This window comes from Pongo pygmaeus, chromosome 8 (genome assembly GCF_028885625.2).
Source record: "Pongo pygmaeus isolate AG05252 chromosome 8, NHGRI_mPonPyg2-v2.0_pri, whole genome shotgun sequence".
NCBI classification, from domain to species: domain Eukaryota; kingdom Metazoa; phylum Chordata; class Mammalia; order Primates; family Hominidae; genus Pongo; species Pongo pygmaeus.
In genome coordinates, this window is record NC_072381.2 from 67,368,061 (window position 1) to 67,387,515 (window position 19,455).

At 38.9% G+C, this 19,455-nt stretch overlaps 1 protein-coding gene across 12 annotated transcripts in view; it reads right to left on the reverse strand.

Moving 5' to 3' along the window:
* The window catches only part of KAT6B (lysine acetyltransferase 6B), a 207,573-nt gene that overhangs the window by 49,491 nt on the left and 138,627 nt on the right, over window positions 1-19,455 (reverse strand). For 4 of the 12 annotated variants that reach the window (XM_054503667.2, XM_054503664.2, XM_054503663.2 and 1 more), the window contains 7 exons: window positions 13,390-13,505; window positions 13,064-13,145; window positions 10,525-10,657; window positions 7,712-7,767; window positions 5,729-5,850; window positions 3,835-3,950; window positions 1,225-1,366 (listed from right to left, as the gene is read on the reverse strand). In XM_054503667.2, the coding sequence (XP_054359642.1) occupies window positions 1,225-1,366; window positions 3,835-3,950; window positions 5,729-5,850; window positions 7,712-7,767; window positions 10,525-10,657; window positions 13,064-13,145; window positions 13,390-13,505 (767 nt within the window). Of the gene's footprint in view, window positions 1-1,224; window positions 1,367-3,834; window positions 3,951-5,728; window positions 5,851-6,835; window positions 7,768-10,524; window positions 10,658-13,063; window positions 13,146-13,389; window positions 13,506-19,455 lie in introns of all 12 variants that reach the window. The other 8 variants (XM_054503662.2, XM_063669909.1, XM_054503661.2 and 5 more) reach the window with 2 other exon arrangements.

A 19,455-nucleotide genomic window follows, 5' to 3' on the forward strand; every position in this document is an offset into this window, starting at 1 on the left:
ATATATTACCTAATCTTCCCAGCAACAATACCCTTCTTCCTCCAAGCTTGCCGAAAGAGCCTGATAGAAAAGAGAAAGCTTTAAAGAAATCATAAGACACAACTGGAGTTTCCTGTGTTCTCTGATCAGTCTTGGAGAAAAACTAGTGGGCCCAGACCTGTCTGAGAAGGAGCCTGGTCCATGTGAAAAACCTACAACCTTCCCTTTATTTAACAGGATGGCAAGACACTGCAGGCCAGAAATAAAGAGAACTGTAAGGCAGAATAATAAGTTTCAGCCTGAACAATTCAGAAAAAGAAAATCCAGAAGTGAAACTATATTCCAGAGAAAGAAGACATCATGTTTGCTGTACAAGGTAGGCTTGTTTCGAGCACCCAGGAATGAGCACCAATGCACACCACGATGGGTCACAGAGGAGAAAATGCAGCAGACAACAGAAGTGTGCAAGTGGAGGGAAGAGCATAAAGGAGAAACGTGAAAAGCCCTGCAGACAGACAGTAACCTGGGAGAAAGGCCTGGTCCCCTCAAGGTGAGAAACTGACTCAGCTTAACTGAATCCCTGAAACTGACAACAGATATATAATTAAACAATGCAACTATATAGAGGCAAACGCCTGCTACTAAATCAATTCTGGAAATACAAAATGTCTTCAAGAAACCCACAATGACAGACATATGGCCACAAGGGGTTCCTGTGAACAGCAGAGTTCTTCAGGGGTGGCCATCTACCCAGATGGGAGGGAGTCCCAACGTCTGCTAGGGTCTCACCAAAAGGATTATCCACCCTGCCAAGAAGTGGATGGAAACACAGGTGGTTGTGTATTGAGGAGATATGTACAGCTGCTCAATTCCCTGGAAGAGTGAGCACCTGCCAGACATTGGCTGGAGCTGCTGAACAAAGCTCATTTCTCCTGCCAAAGAAAGTGGAATTTACAAAGAGCTGAGGAGATCATAAATTCACTGGTGAATATATCTAGTGTAGACAGGGATTTTGGGGAAAACAAAAATGTTAATGTGATGAAGTAGGGATTCTTCATCAGTCTAAATGGTTGCTTAATATGGTTAGATAAACATTCCAAAACATGGAGATGTTTTAAAGGGCAGTCTGAATTTTAATGCCAAAATTAAATATACTTTGCACCTTCTAAACACAAATCAGCACGTAGTCAACAATTAGGAGTACTAGATTTCAAAAAGCTGAATTTTTTATTTACACGTGCTTACCTCAAATACTGAAAGGTCTTTCCTTCGGTAAATTTCATTTGCTGGAGGATGAAACCATCCACACTTCTTGGAGTGTCTTAGCAAAATATTTTTACTTTTCATATATTTAAGACAGAATTCACACAGGTAAAGCTTTGGTAATCTGTTGAAGTTTAAAAATCAGAATCTATCAGATAGATTATACTGTTGGGGGGGAAGATTAAATATTGTTCAATTTTCTCTACATCATAAAAAGGCTGTATAATAACATTGGAGGCTGGGTGCAGTGGCTCACGCCTGTAATCCCAGCACTTTGGGAGGCCAAGGCAGGCAGATCACCTGACATCAGGAGTTTGAGACCAGCCTGGCCAACATGGTGAAACCTCATCACTACTAAAAATACAAAAATTAGCTGGGCATGGTGGCACATGCCTGTGGTCTCAGCTATTTGGGAGGCCGAGGCAGGAAAATCGCTTAAGCCCATGAGGCGGAGGTTGCAGTGAATCGAGATCACACCACTGCACTCCAGCCTGGGCAACAGAGTGAGACGCTGTCAAAAAAAGAAAAAGGAAAGAAAGGAAAGAAAGGAAAGAAAGGAAAGAAAGGAAGAAAGGAAGAAAGAAAGAAAGAAAAAGAAACAAAGAAAGAAAGAAAGAAAGAAAGAAAGAAAAAGCAAGAAAGCCAATAGTAAAGAGAGAATGTAAAAACAACCTTACATTATTTTTTAATATAATCCATAATATGTGCTCCCTTTAATTTGTGAACAAATAATTTGTTTCCTTAAAAATATCCTATATAAAGAAAGCTTTACAGATGTGGAACCACCACCCTAAAAATCAACTTAATAAGGATACCGTCCTGTCAAGGGACCAAGTATATTTTTCAAAATTCACATTTACTATCTTATTTCCAATTATATATGGTTAGTGGTATAGCTATAATATCTTACTCAGAAGTGAATTTATTATTTTAAACAATCTGCATACACATGAGGCTGAAAAGTCCTCAAACTTAGTTGTTACCATTTCCACTTCTGGAAGAGGTAACTTTAAAGTTATTATCAGAGATTTATATATGGTCTAAATGCAGTAAATAGCAGGGCTGAAAATCAAAAGACCTAATTTGTTTTCTACCAATTCCACTGTTACTTTGAGTAAAAGACAAATACCTCTCTTCCCTGCTGACTTTTTCTCCACCTTAAAAATTAGAACACTTTTTATTTCCATATCTTAATGAACATGGCTGGTATTTGTAAGAAAATGTTTAGAAGCACTTGCAAGGTCTTTGGAGTATAAGAATGGCGAAAAAGGTTTTCGAGAGAGAGGCAGACACAGGTGAGACTACTTTCAAATCTTGCACTTATGTACAAATTTTATTCAAATCTTTCAGACCACATGGCTTATGATTACCTATGCAAATTAAAGCTCATAGTCATTTAAAAAAATTGTTCAAGAACACACAACCAAATGGTATAAGCTAGGAGGAGAAACCAAAATTCCTGACTTTTACTTTGTCACTTAACTTTTAGAAAACACTTAGCATTTTCTCCAGTTATGTGATTGGCCAGACACTCACATGCTAATGAAAAAAAATAAGATCTATTCTATAAAAAAATCAAGTTTATAAATACTGAAAACTTTGCAGACTAAAAAATTTTTGAAGATACTAGTAAAGTGTACCCTGACATACTTCATGGAAGAAATCTATTCTCAATGTACCCATTTTGGGATATATTCGTTCACAGGTTAATCTTGAGTTCAAGACAAACAAAAACTCGGATACCATTATTTTCTCCCTTTTATTTTTTATTTTTTGAGATGGGATCTTAGTCTGTCACCTGACCTGGAATGCAGTAGTGCGATCTCGGCTCACTGCAACTTCCACCTCCTGGGTTCCAGTGATTCTCCTGCCTCAGCCTCCCGAGTAGCTGGGATTACAGGCATGTCCTACCACGCCTGGCTAATTTTTGTATTTTTAGTAGAGATGGGGTTTTGCCATGTTGGCCAGGCTGGTCTCGCACACCTAACCTCAGGTGATCCACCCGCCTTGGCCTCTCAAAGTGATGGGATTACAGGAGTGAGCCACTGGGCCTGGCCTTCTCTTCAAAGTCACAAATGGTTCTAAAAGTAAAGATTTGGGGAAGGGTCTCTTAAGACTACCCGTTCCCACCTACTTTCTCCCATTTTTCCTTCTTTTGCTAAATTTCTATTAAAAACTTGAAAATAAAATGCCAGAAATCAGAGATAAAACTAACAGGCCTAATCTAAAGATATAAAAGGCAACTGGAGAAGAAAGTCTACCCAATAATTCACCATGGCAAATTTCTTTTTTTTAAATTTGGTTTCATACAAAACCAACATTTCCGCAATTAACCAAGGAAAGAAAGCACAATCTAGAAGCTAAATGGCAAAATTTATAATGCCCGTGTAACTAAGGAGCATAAGGAATTTACCGAGAACAAGGAATACTATAAAAAGGTGCTGGCAAAAGCAATAGTTTGGGAAGCACTTGGCATTGACTATCAAAATTTATTTCCTAAAATCATCCCTAATTCCTGCTTTAGAATCAAGAATTTTCCTTCCTCACATATGTGACATTCAAGTTATACACCTGCCAGACTTATTCCATTACCTTGCATATTCCTGTGGGTAAGGCGAGGAGTACCAGGTTTGGATTTCATATTTACCAAATTCAATTACAGAAGGGTACCGGCCACAGTCTTCCACCCCACTCTCACACTCTATTTTCTGTCAAATAGAAAGAAAAGGAAAATAATAATATATATACTTCACTTACATTTTGGTTCTTTCACTGGTGACTATCAAAACTTACCAAGATCAGAACACTAATCTTAATTGTGAATTTGCATGGCCTTAAAACACTATAGACCCTTATGAAATAGGTTGGTGCAAAAGTAATTACTGTTTTTATAATTACTTTCAATGGCAAAAACCACAATTACTTTTGCACCAACCTAACATTACCTTTGTGTAAGATTCACAGCAAACGAATACCCTAAGAAACAACATAGCAAAGGAAGTAAGTATGGCATAAATACATACAAATGTCGATAGAACTGGATTTAACAATCTGTTGTAACAGATTAGAAATTAGGTGATTATAAGTGATGTGGCTATTACACAGGCCTATTTATTACAGATGCTTACAGTTTCCTATTCCTCCACAAGGTAGTATTTATCACAACTGTAATTAAATAATCAATTGTGAAATCTGCAGCTTAGCATTTGTCTCCTCTTATTTCCCTTATTTCCATGTAGTAAGCCACATGAGGTTAAGAACTCTGCCTGCCAGATTCACTGTGGTATCCCTGGTGTCTGGTACAGTGCCTGACACAGAATAAGAATATTTCTTGAATAAAAAAAGCCAGTTTTACCATGTTGGAATGAAAAAACTTTAGAATTAGTAGTATCTTTCAGATAATGGCCTACTGTTCATGTTTATATATGAATGTCAGAAGTAGGCCAAAAAAAAGATAATATTTAAGGACTTTGAATCTTTTTTTAAAAGAGGTGGCATCCTGCTGTGTTGCCCAGGCTGGAGTAAAGTGGCTATTCAAGGGCACAGTCCCACTACTGATCAACATAGGAGTTTTGACCTGCTCCATTTCCAACCTGGGCTGGTTCAAGGACTTCCAACCTTAATAACTGGGGGAAATTTGACATTTATCTTAGCCAAAGGAAAGGTGATACAAGGCATCCTGATAGATCGGGGCAGAATGAGGGTTGGAAATACCCAATAGCTCTGAAGGTAGAAACTATCAGGAGTATTTAGCCCAACTGGCTGCTACTAAAAATAAAGCGTTAAGAGCCTACAGAAAACCCCTTCCCCACAAAACAGGAAGTGGGGTTGGGTAGGGAGTCTACCTGACCACACTGGTCATAGAAACCGAATGGAGTCACTGACACAACAAATTCATAACAGATTCGTCTTTGAGAAGTCTGACAGCCTCACCTGTCAATATCTGGGTGGTAATAACTTAAGCAGAATTAAAGTGGAATCACTTAAAGAAATTACTGGATAATAAAAATAAAACTGACTACAACTGATCGTGAAACAAAATATTGTTTTCATCAATGCAAAAGAGCTAAAAATATGAGACATTTTTCATACGGCTGGCCATCTGTGTTGGAAGAAACATCGGTGAATTTAACAGCGATGTTCTTCTTTTTGTTAATGACTTTAAATTGTTATTTTCTAAATTTAGGCAAAACTCATCAGAAATCTATTCCTTCACACCTAGAAATGTTTTCCAAAATCTGCCTCAACTAGTGCTACTCTGTTTTATTTTGTGAGACCAGCTGAGCCCATACCTACTTTTGAGAGTGGAGACAATTCTAAGTCATTGCTTTTGAATGTACAGTCAGTAAAAATGGGCATGATAATGGCTAAAGAATCACAAAGGATGTTGAAAGGGATTCTCTATAAAATTAACACAGTAATTCCATATTAATAGTTAGAAGCCACATTTTATATTTGCTACTACAATGGGGGATCCTCGCCTTACCTCCCAAGAAAGTTCCTGGGCCTGCTTAAAAACATCCAAATCCTCTTCAGTAACGACATCCTTGTTTCCAATCACATTTACATCTGCACTTTCTTGTTTGATGTTTATTTTTATTTCAGTATCTGTCATTTAAAACCAGCAGAAAGTGTATTCACTGACTTGAATCATGAGTAACCACCATATATTACCAAAATGGCACCAAATTAGCATACTGGGCAAATAGGGATTTTTTTCAAAGCTTTATAAATAAGCTTTTATATCTAAGCACTGCTCATAGATCCAGCAGTATCCTTTCCCTGCTATACTCAAATTTTTATTTGAATTTATCACTGTCATCTTTTTACAGCTTTAATAAATATATGAGGGAAAGTAAGAGCAATACAAAGTGAAATCATATTTTTCAACCAAGATTAGAAGTTTTATCAATGTCTAGTTATAGCATTCCCATTATCAGTTTTGAGATAATAAATTCTACCACTTTGTCCAAATGACACATTTTCGGTTTTTGTTTGATAAAGGGTAGCAAATGTAATGGGCCAATTTGTTCAATGAAATTATGAAATCCGTTTTCTCCCTAAGGTGGATACACACACAGACACACTCACATCCAAAAGCACACATCACAGAGTCACAGATCAGGCTTTGCTGAGACGGAAGCAGGATGAACTTTGTCATGAGAAAGCAATGGAGCAGAGGGAAGAGCTGAAACACCCCCTGTTGGAAGCACTGACAGCACACGACCGAACAGCGCTGTGGCTGCAGAGGTGACATGGGGGAGAGCATGGCAGAAGCATGGCAGTGGCTACTCATGCGGGACTACAAAGCCATAAGCAACGCTATGGAGGCATCTGGGGGTCCTAGTGTCACTACGAATGGAAATAAATAATAAAAGGTGGGAGAGTATTAGTTGGAAAAACAACATTTTGGAGGTTTAGTCAGCATTAGAAAAAGGTCAAAGTTTCACTGCTTCTGTATGAAAGTGAAGTGAGAACAAGAGAAATAGCTAAGACCTATGTGACAAATAGGAATTGATTGGTTGATTTTTTTCGGGGTTGGGGAGAAAGGGACGGGACGCAGGTTTGGTTGGAGCTTTGACCTTTTGCTTACCATCATCCTGATCAGGTTTAATCCTTCCGTCTGTCAAGCTCCCCTTCCCTGGTGAGGGGGTCCCCATCTGAGGGGTCACTTTATATTTTAATCTGCCTAGCATCCTGTGCTTTTTAAGGAAAGTTGTTCGCTTGAAGTGAGCAATTGCTTTAAAAATACTTCCTCTAGCCATCCCCCAGCTAGAGGAGGAGGAGTGAGAAATAAACCGACTTCTAATATCTCTTTTGCCAAAGAAGTGGGCTTTAGATTTTGCCGTGGAAGATAATTCAGTTTTACGACGCATACGTTTGGGTGGTGCATAACTCGGGTGTCCCTTTTTGCGAGACTGTCCCTGAGTGGTATAGATATGAGAAAGCCCATCAAAGAGTGCCTTCAGCTGGCTGTTAGTGGTAAGGCTGCTCAGGGAGGGCATACTGCACTGGCTGGAAGAACTCTGGGGAGAGGGAGAAGAAGTGGCCGTGCTGGACTTTTGTGAACTGGGGCTCTGACCAGAGATGGGGGTTGGGGGTGGAAGTGAAGAAGGTGGAGGTTTTAGCTTTTGTGTGGTACCTGTAGCCAACACATGAGAAGTGCATGACTGTTTCTGAGAGACCTTTTTCCTTGGACGATAGTGCTTTGAAAAGTCTATTATTTCACCTCGTGATCTGCGACCATCAGGTGATGGTGTAAAAAACTTAGTAAGGCCATCAATGAGCCCTTTGGTTTTCTTGTTAACTTTAAGTGTAGAGGCAGAAATGTAGGTGGAGGTGGTGGTGATTTTGGTGGTGGCACCAGGCCGAGTGGGGTCTGTAACAGCCAATCTGCTGCTTGAGTCCTTCCCAGATGCAGCATGACCAGATGAAGGTGTGGTACAGACTTTAGTCTTTTGACCCCTACCAGGTGACCCCCTTCCTGTGAATGCATTCATGGATCCTTCATCACTGGTTACAGACCTAGGCAGAAATTTAGAGAATAGTATCAGCATTTAATAAATAGAATTATAAAGGTATCTAAAAACAAATTTATTGCAACTAGATGCATTCAATGGGCTTAAACTTAAGAAATGTATTTTTTGTGTGTGCCACCACCTAGATGTTTCTCTGTTGGAAAGGCAGCAGCAACTGCATTTGCATGTCATGGTTCTTCCAGGGCCCATCCACCAGGTACTGGAAGAATCCATGCGGACCCAAGGGCAATATAAGCAAGAAAAATGCTGAAGAGACTAAAAGAACACCCAATGCTTTAATTATAATTAAATAAAAACAAGCTATCCTTTGGTGTTGTCACAAGTAGTTATGATTTCCTGAAATGTCTTTTTTAAAGTATTAGGAGGAAATAAGTCATATGTGTTATCCAGAAGCAAAAGAAGAAGCTTATCTAATCTGTAGTTAAAAGTAATTTTTAATTCAATTTGCAAACTTATATAGAGTTTGAATATGGCTATAAATTTGTACTTTTTTTAAAGAAAACATAAAAAGACATCCTCTTCCTCTCAGCAGTTTGTGCTTAGGATGGTAAGATAACCAATAATACTCTCTTAGGAGAGAAGACAATTAACTACAGCATAAAATATTGCTGAAAAAAGGACAACAATAGCAAAAAACTGAAGAAATGATTAAAGAAAAGCTACAGCGGGTCAGACATGACATGGAGAGTCTGGTGAAGAAGCGGCACATTTACCATGGTCATTATCAGACACTTGGCGTCAGAATCTTTGTACCCCAGTTCTGCCCATACTGTTGAGTAGTTCTAGAAACTAGAGGTCACTCGCTAACACAGCTGCTTACATGAACAGCAGCTGACTGTCTTCACCTCAGGCTAGGGTTTGTGAAGCTACCCATTTTGTAGCAGAGTTTTATACAATAGAGAAACATTTGTAGATGAATTATGACAATGCTGGGGCCCAAGAATGTACTTTCAAAATGATCAATTTAGCTGAAGGTGAATAATGACAAAATGAAAGCCTTAAAAAGATACAATATTGAATTATAAAAATATCTTCAGTAATTACAAATACAAGAGTATATTTTAGTGATCATCTTGTATACAAAGATTTAATGACCAGATTTCAGCTGTTGGTTGAAGGGGAGGTAGGTGCAGCTACCAGGCTCATCTGAGGTGGCGCTATTGCCAGGGACTCTGCCTGGCACCACCAATTCAGCCAAGTCAGGTGAATGCTAGAGATCTCTAGTGTCACTAGACACACAGTGAGAGTTACCAACAAAGAACTCATCCAGGCTAAAATGTTTCGCATCAGAACGCTGCATTTGGATTGTATCTGGAATCGATTGCCCAGAAAGGATAATATGCTTATAAAGCATGTAAAAAGGAAAACTCCCTAGACTGTCTTAAAAATTCCTAAGCTCAAAGGACAATTTTGGACAAACAAAAAGTTAGGACTGGTGCCAGATGCAATCTTCAGCTCTGTCCTTTGTTTAGAAAGTTTATATCCTAATTTGGTTTTTTTAATTGGGCCCTGAGGATATGGTCCCATGTTGGGAACAATGCTTACACAGGATGAATGCAAAAACATATAATTTCTACTTCAAATGATACTACCATGAAAGATTTTATTCATAAATGTTTCATGTTTGCCTCTAGAAATTTTTTCAAAATTATTGAAAATGTCTACTGGTTAAAGGGTTTTCGCAAAGTTTCATAGAAAGCTCTAGAAAGGAGCCTGCATTTCTTACTTCTTCTTAGGAGATAAAGGTGCGGGAGAATACTATTTTTCTGAGAGCAAGTAAGATAGTGAGAACTGCTTCAGATAAAATTAGGGGAAAAGGAGTAAGCAAGGGAGTGAGATTCTTGGTGTCTGTTCAAGGTGTGTGCAGAGCATGTATTCTTTCTCCATCACAATGACCCTTTCACTAAGCCTGAAAAGATGGTGGTAGTCTGTTGGTAGAACTGCTATAGATGTGCAAGTCTACCGATTCCATTTGTAAACACCTTAATGCTGATAGTCAAATCTATACTCTACACAGGTTAAAATAAATTCATTTCACCTCTTATCTTTTCTGTGCTTTTCCAACTAACTCCTGCTAAATGCTCTACTGGGCTTTAATGGCAATTATATGGCAACAAGATAGTGAAAATGGGGTTATCATAGTAGATTTCCAGGTCACTGCGAATATATTATTTTATATATATGTCTGCACAAGTGCAGTTGTCAAATAGTTCTGTCTAACTCTTCAGAGGTAAATGGTCATCTGCAGGTTTTTCAGAAGCTCCTACTTCATAAAAGAGATCTTAAAAAGTGGTAATGCTACATTACTATCAGAAGAGAGAGGTATTTTTCTAAAATGTTATCTGGAGTGACAAAAGAGATTTGCTATAGACATGGACAAATCCCTCTCGTTTTAAAATTCCTATGAAAATATTTACATAATTAAGCTCTTCTAATGCTCAGCCAGTAATAAAGTAGGCTGAATGACTGTTTCCAATTCTTACATTCTGCTTCCATCCTGCTGCTTGAAAAATGTCACTTAGTATCACAGCTACTGCCAACAGAAGACCCCAAAATGCCAATGGTAATTAAAAATGTTATTTTTAAAAAATTTCCACAGCTTATGCAAAAGGAGAAGTATTTTTCAACCCTTGAGTTTGAAAAAATGATGCCAAAAAACCCCTAAAGGAATCTAAGAGAATAACAATCACCTATATTTTAAAGCAAAACATAAAAGATTTCTTTTGATAAGATCTCAACCTACAACAATCGTTGCTTTAATTTATTTTTCGGTCGTCCAATGGGTTTTGCATATCGTCGTTTTATTTGTGCAGCTTTCTCATGAAGTAGTTTTCTTCCCTTTTTCTTTGGTCTGCAGACTTGGCAAATCCACATCCCTGAATTAATATATATATGAGAAAAATATTTTAATGTTTCATTTTAAGAGAAGATATTAAATATAAGTTGCAGCTGTAATAAGCTGCTCAAGGATGCCTGTATGCTGAACTTTACTCCAAAAAATGCGTCATTCCCTTTTGTCATTTTCCTTAGGAATCCATCACTAAGGTCAATTTCCCTGGAGTGAAGGTGGTGAGGGCAAAGGTGGCCCCTCTCTCAGAATCCTTCCATAAAGCTGTTCCCAACATGTTATTAAGCCTCTCACCAACACATAAACACACATGAAAACTTGCCCCTGTCAGATATTATATCTTTTGATTTGAGGGAGACATTTTCAAATCAGTCCATTTTTGGAATTTCTAGAAGAAAAAAAATTGTCTTATCATCTCTTTCTGGAAATTTCCAACACTAAAAAAAAATTATCAGTAAAAAATATAATTTTAAAACTTAAATAAAAGTTTTGAGTACTGCAGAACTACAATGATTCAAACTATACATCTAGCATAGAGAAACAGGTCAATGGATAAGAATGGAAAGACAAGAACAACCGAAGCCTACAGAAAAGTTTAGCATATAAAAAGGTCATATTTCAAATCAGTGGGGAAAGGATGAAATGATTCAATAAGCATGATAGAACAAATAGCTATCTATCTGGAAGAGGAATTATTTCCTATCCTTTACAAGAATAAATTCTAGACAGATGAATATTGTAATATGAAAAAATAAAATGTTATAAGTACCAGGAAAGATATGTGGATATTTATATAATCTAAGCATGAACTGACATTTAAAACTGAAGCGATAAATAAAAAGATTCATGAATATGACTACATAAAAAAAAAGAGCTTCTGCAAATCAGGAAGAAAAAGGTAAAAATCCCAAGAGAAAAATGATTAATGGATAAAAAGAGGTACTTTAGAAAAGATGATATACAAACAGCCAAGAATAAAACACAAGAAATGTTCAATCTGACTATTTAAAAAGAAATAATCAGACATATTTCTATTATCAAACTGGTAAAATTTAAAAAATAATAATACTGTATTTAATCAAAGCTAAGATACTGTATGATGCATCTGACTTCAAAAATATTAAAACATTAAAAAAATGTGTCTTAGACTCAAGGAGATATAGTAACGGTGAGTACTGGTCACAATACAGGAAAATAGGTATCCTCATATACTGCTGGACAGCCTGAAAACTGATACAGCCTTTCATGTATCTAGCCTTTGATCCAACAGTTCCTCCTCTAGGAATTTATTTCAAGGAAATAATTGTGGATGGAAAAAATTGGAAACATTTGTAATATCCACCCTAAGGGACTGGTTAAATAAATTATAGTTCATTTATATAGGGGGTTGGAAAATTAAATACCTCCAGGAAGGACCCAGATTGTATAATATATGTGACTGAAGCAAATTGGAATATAAGACAGCAGGGAGTAGTGAGACTGTGGCAAACTGGAGCACGCATGCACCACCCAGAGGACTCAGATTCAAACTTGTAAAAATATTGTGCCAACAAAGCGTATCTGTGACCCATAGTTGCCAGGTTTGTAATCCCTGCTCTATACTATGGAGTTCTACATACTTATTAAAAACTATGTTTAGGAGAATATTTAATGATGTGGGGGTGCTTATAATCTATTAAGAGGGAGGAAAAAAGTACATTACAAAAACATGTACAGAATGTTCCATTTCCCTTCAAAGGGTATGTGAAGGCAGAGACGGAAATTTCCAATTCATTTTTATTTTTATTCCTTTTTTGTCTATCTGTACTTTTTAAATCTTCCACAATGTAAATTATGGATTTTATAATAAAAACGCAAAGTTATTTTTAAATGTTTAATATATTGCAAAATGAGGGGAAAAGGCTGAGCTTAGCTGATTTACACAATAAACAGAAGAAAATCCACATTCCATCAGACACAATCAGCTATAAGATCATTCAGATGCTCGTGTTCAAAATATCAACTAATGGCCAAGAAAATGGTGATGGCTTCCTGTTGTAGGACTTTGGAGTCACTATCATCCTCAAAAATATAAAATTTCTTAAGCTCTAAACACTGTGCTCAATAATATGGAAAGTGTTCTAAACTTTTGACCTACATAATCTAATCTTATTCTAACAGGGGAATGGTTTGGAGAGAGAGATGGTCTTTTCATCCCTGGGTCTAAATTAGAGCCTTTATTTTATATATATGTATATGCATATACATATATGTATTTTTTTCTATGCTTTTATACTCCTCTATTCACAACCTGTGCTAAACTCGGAAGTATAGGGAAGGTGGGAGGGATGAAAAAAATGCTTAAAGAACCTGCATACCTCTGAGCTGTCAGACCTCAGGACAAAGCTAACCAATATGTAATAAAATACATTTTTAGTACAGTTTAAAAGTTCACCTTTTGGCATTCTGGAAAGTGGTGGGTCACAGCATTCCATATGAAATCCTCTATCACAGGAATCACAAAAAAGCATATTATCCTGTAATATAACATATTAGAGACTAATTGAGACTGAAACCAACTGTAAAAGGCCAAAAATTCTTTTGTTACTGGATTAACATTAATACAATATAAGGAAAGTGCACCAAGATCCTGGTTGCAGTTTGACATCACATGTATTTAAAACTTTAGAAAGAAAGTAGCCATACTCTATAAAAACGAAAACACCTTAACACTGGAAATTAGCAAGTTACCTGGAGGCGGATTACGGGAGCCATACTTACAGCATTTCTGCCTTGGACTCTACAGGCACTGCATGTCTTGCATTCGATGCACTGCCACCTTAAGGCCTTTACATTTGTTGTCAATTCAGGACAAAATTTCAAACAGGATGGGTGTCCTATGAGAATAAAAAGCAAATTGCTTGATGGGAATGGTGCCTTTGACTTTTTTAAACTCCCATTCCCTAATATTTAATAGATAGCTGATGAGGCTAGCCAATGAACCTTAGGAACTTGAAAATGCCAACAGATCAGACAATCCGAATTACAGATTTTCCTTTCTGCCTTTTCCCCTTGCCTTCTTTCCCTGTATGTAACAAAATGACTGTACAAATGTTTTCCCTAAGAGAACTTAATTTATACCAATTCCAGTCTCAAGCCTTTGAGAACTTGAAGATAACTCAGGCTCAGGCGTTCTAACTCCTGCACCTGTACTTGCCATCTTCATCAACCACCATCTACCCAGGGGGTCCTGGTTTGCCACACACTGAGGAGAGTTGCCAAAGTTCAATTCCTGCTCTCTGTGTGTGATGAAATCATAAAACTCAACAGATAACTAAATAAAAATATCAAGGCTGCTTAACATAACTACAGATGCCCTCCCCCACCCAAATCCAATAGTACACAAAGAACATCCCATTGCTGGGCTAGACAGAGGATATTCCATTGCCATCTTGCCCCTGGGTCACTGAGTTTAAACTCTGGAAGCAGGAGCAGAAACAGTGAATTTGAGAGACAGAGTTAAGAAGCTGAGAGATCCGGTTAAACGGGACCCACCAAGAAGTACGGCCTCAGCAGGTTCCCCCATTTTCCTGAGCATTGAGTTTTCTACACTGTTTGGGGCACACTTTGCACCTAGCAGCGCTCCACACACCAGGTCTTACTGCTCACTTCACAGAGGAAAACTGGAGACCCTGAGGGGCAATGCCATTCAAAGGAGCCAGCCATGAGCCAGTGTGTAATAGATTCCTCCAAGAGGTGTGGGGAGTGTGAGCCTAGATTCTTTGGAAGGCTGTACAGTTTAAAATCTCATGGTCTTTTATCACATAAACCCGAAGAGATCTCCAAACTCGATTTTATTTTTTTAAACCTGGTCTTTAAATAGTAAGAACATTAGTAAATCCCATGTGAAAGAACTTACAACCAAGCTGCAAAGGAAACCTGAGGGGTAATAAAAAAAGCAGATTCTGCAATTTCAAAACTGTTTTATAATTTCCTGACTTTGGCAGGCTCATTGTTTAAATATGTATTTTGGATTGCTGCCAAAAAAGTCCTCCTCCCTAAAGCTTAACAGGTGCTTCATAAAATTCCACCCACCAGGAGATTTGGCTTTTTGAAGTAAAAACATTCAAAATCAATCACCAATACCGTTAATAAAAGCACACTATTCCTGAGTTTAAAAAAAAAATTCTAAACATCTGTATTTAAGATGTTGAGAAAATAAAATATTGTCACAGGATTATGACCTCAGGCAGGAGAGACACCCAGGCAGATGCATTTAACCTGTGACACTGTTCTTTTACGAGGCTTCTCTCATTCAAATGAATGCAAGGAAAAAGTCTGAATAGATAAAAATGTTATCAATCTCCTCTTTCTGCTCAGGAACGGCAAACAAAGACAGCCTGCTTGTCGACTTTTAAGAAGTACACTGAAGCGGGGAGGCGAGAGGTCTACTTTGATCAGAGCCCTCCCCTCTGTCCCCTTATATAGTTAGGGGGGTAAAAACTCAACTTTTAAAGAACAGCAATTTAAATTCCACCCTTCAAATGGGTCCCATCAGCTTAAAAGTATACTATTTACTTCCCCCCTCTTTTTTATGACTTCCTGTAAGGCATACATCATGGGCACATATGACCTCAATTTCACGCACTGAATTTTTCTCTACATTCAAATCTGCTTTTGTACTTTGTGACTTAATATTCAGTAACTAAGGTAATTCACATCATATTACAGCTTACTGTTTATTCTCACAGGTATCTTATGAAAGACGGACTTTTTAATAATTATACAGTTCGAAAATTAGTGGATTTCAGCCATTTTCAATCAGGGGAAAGGAATATTCTTTCTCTTAACGGTTTCTCTCACTTTAAGCAATACTGTATCTCAGCTACTACTATTTAAGCTACCCTATCAAAATTCTAAAATCTTCAGCCTATCTTTCCTTTAGGCAGTAATCTTACCTTCATTTAGCTCAAGAGAATTGGCCATAGATCCCTTCCAGTTCTAAATTTCTATGATTCTGTAAAGGATGCTGAGGGATGAAGAAATATTTCCATTTTATTTTCTCATGGCCAACTTTAAAATAACACAAAAGACCGTAACGTGTCTTGATATACTACTACACAATCTATAGTAATTAGATAAAGGAAAACAATGCTACTGATCAAGTAATTCCTTATCTCTGGTTTAGCGATTTCATAAACTCAACAATTTCCTCTAACATTTTAATTTTTTTTTTTTTTTGAGACGGAGTCTCGCTCTGTTGCCCAGGCTGGAGTGCAGTGGCGCCATCTTGGCTCACTGCAAGCTCCACCTCCCAGGTTCACGCCAGGTTCACGCCATTCTCCCGCCTCAGCCTCCTTAGTAGCTGGACTATAGGCGCCCGCCACCACGCCTGGCTAATTTTGTTTTTGTATTTTTAGTACAGATAGGGTTTCACCGTGTTAGCCAGGATGGTCTTGATCTGCTGACCTCGTGATCCGCCTGCCTCAGCCTCCCAAAGTGCTGGGATTACAGGTGTGAGCCACAGCACCCGGCCTATTTTTTTATTTTTGAGACAGGGTCTTATTCTGTTGCCCAGGCTGGAGTGCAGTGGCATGATCACGGATCACTGCCTCCCAGACTCAAGCAGTTCTGTCACCTCAGCCTCTCGAGTGGCCGGGACTACAGGCACGCATCACCAAGCCCGGCTAATTGTTCTGTATTTTTTTGGTAGAGATGGGGTTTTGCCATGTTGGCCAGGCTGGTCTTGAATTCTTGGCTTCAAGAATCCACCAGCCTTGGCCTCCCAAAGTGCTGGGACTACTGACAGGCCCCACCATGTCCAGCTAATTTCCTCTAAAATTCTTGTTCTCTCTGTTGACATATTTCACGGTGCTTTGTCTTTCTGGAGTTTGTTTTACTACTGTATTTTGCAATTTATCAGACTTGAGAGCCATAATACATATTCATTCACTCATTCAATTTTACACAAATACATTATCAAGTACTAGTAGCTTACCATAGTTTTATCTAGCAAAACCAAAGGAATACTATTTAAAATTAAACAAGTACCAATGGAACTACACACCAGTGGAAAAGCTTTTTGGAGAAAGTACTGAGGAAGAAAAAACACAGGCTCTGTAGTAAGCAGAACAACAGCCCCCCAGCCGTCTGTGCTCTAATTCCCACAACCTGTAAACGTACTATACCTGTTGTGGCAAAAGGAACTCTGCAGAAGTGACTACGGGTACAGTCCTAGAGATGGGGAGTTTATCCTGGATTATCTGAGTGGGCATGATTGATCTAATCACATTAATCCTTAAAAGCAGAGAACCTTTTACGGACTCGGTTAGAAATGAAATGGGAAAAGGAAGAGGAAGGGTGCAAAGCATGAGAGAGACTCCACCTGCTATCACAGGCTTTCAAGATGGCGAGGGGGCTGCAAGCCAGGTAATATGGGTGGCCTGTAGAAGCTGGCCATGACTTTCACCTAACAGCAAGAAAACCAGGATCTCGGTCTTATCAACACAAGGAATTGAATTCTGTCAATAACCCATATGGATAAGAACATGGATCCTCTCCTTCCCAGCACGTTGGGAGGCCGAGGCGGGTGGATCACGAGGTCAGGAGATTGAGACCATCCTGGCTAACACGGTGAAACCCCGTCTCTACTAAAAAAAAAAAAAAATTCAGAAAATTGGCCGGGCATGGTGGCAGGCGCCTGTAGTCCCAGCTACTCGGGAGGCTGAGGTGGAAGAATGCCGTGAACCCGGGAGGCGGAGCTTGCAGTGAGCTGAGATCGCGCCACTGCACTCCAGCCTGGGCGACAGAGTGAGACTCCATCTCTAAAAAAAGAACATGGATCCTCTCCTAAAGTCTCCAGAGAGGAGCCAGCCCTGCTGATACCCAGATTTTAATCTGGTGAGACCCATGATGGACTTCCAACCTACAACTATAAGATTAAAAATGTGTTGTTTTTAAGCCACTAAGTCTGTAGTAATTTATTCCAGTAGCAATGGAAAACTAATAACGACTCAGACACTAAGCCCCTCAGACTGGCTATCTGACCATCCATCTGTCCATCTCTCCTTCCTTCAACTAATATTTAATGAGCACTGGATACAGTGAGGAAAAGGAAAGGCACGGTTCCCACCCTTTCAGATCACATAGCCCAGCAGGAAAGACAAACATTAAACAAGAATGAGCATTAATGCCTTACAACGGGGTGGCTTAGGGATATGGGAGAATCTAGCAGGAAGTTAGAGAAAGGCCTCCCTAAGAGACCCAAAAGATAAGTGTGATTGGATGGGACCAGATGAGGGGAAGAGCAGGGAAGATGGCATGAACAGAGGGAGAGATGAACGAGGTATATCCAAGGAGAGACAAGTTGTTCAATGTAACCAATGTGCAGAACGTGAACAGAATAGTGATGTAAGATAGGGTTAAACCAGAGCCCAATCCAGAAGAGTTTTAGGGGGCTATATTAAAGAATATGGATTTCTCCTAAGAGCAACTGATAGCCACTTATGAAATTATGTGATCAGATTTATAATTTAAAAAGGTAACTTAGGCTATAGTATGGAAAACGGATTGGAGGAAAAAGGGTGAAGCCTAGATTGAGGTCATTATAATAGCAGATCTGAGTGGGGCTGGCTGGTGGGGATGCATCGATAAATTTAGCATTCAAGATATATATTATGATTTAGAATCAATGTGTTTTTGGTGATTCCTTGGTGTGAAAGAATAGGACAGAGGATGGTTCCAAATGTCCAGTTTGTGTAACTGAGTGAGTAGCGAACGGTGTGCCATTTGCTGAATATAGGAAATCCTCCAGGAGAGGTGGGATACTGTTTGTTTGCTGGGATTTCTGTTGTTATTGTTGTGGCTGTTGTTTCGGGTGGAGGAAGCAGTGCAAGGCTGATGAGCTGTTCTGGATATTAACTTTGAGGTGCCTCGGGGGTAGACTCATTGGAGAAGCTCTATAGTTGTCTGTATCTAGGATCAGAAGCTCAGTAGAAGCTACAAGGCAAAGTAACAAACACAGGGCCACGACAGACATCTGAAGAAACATTTAGGGAATGGAGAGAGGACCAAGGGGCTAACAAAAATATGTGGAAAGAAGTGGTAGAGAAAAAACACAGATAATATGGTGTCACAGGGGCCAAAGGAAAAGAACACTTCAAGAAAAAAGATTCTCTACAAGATCAAATATGACTAAGAGAAATTATTTGGTGTGGATTAAAAGATACCAATTAGATTTTGATAAACACTTAAAAACGGTCATTAGATTTTGCTACAAAGAGGTCACTATTACCCAGACAAGCACAGTTTTAATGAAGTTACATCCCTTTGGATGGTCAATTATGCTTTGGGCTTTTGCGGGGATGGGGCTTACCTTCTTCCCCCAACCCCCCATTTTTTCTTCTTTGTTTTTTTATTTTTATTTTTTGAGACGGAGTTTCACTCTTGTCACCCAGGCTGGAGTGCAGTGGTGCAATCTCGGCTCACCTCAACCTCCGCCTCCCGGGTTCAAGCCATTCTCCTGCCTCAGCCTCCTGAGTAGCTGGGATTACAGGATGCGCTACCATGCCCAGCTAATTTTTTTTTTTCCTTTTTTTAGTAGGGATGGGGTTTCACCATGTTGGCCAGGCTGGTCTTGAACTCCTGACCTCAGGTGATCCACCCGCCTTGGCCTCCCAAAGTGCTGGGACTACAGGCGTGAGCCACAGCGCCTGGCCTCTTTTCTTCTTTGGATCATATCTTTAGGTTTCTTTCTAGTCAAGAGTCTTCTTTCCAACCTAATGATTCAATCTGCATCTAGTCAATGTGAAACTGGATGTCTAAGCAACCAACTCCTGGGGTGACCTT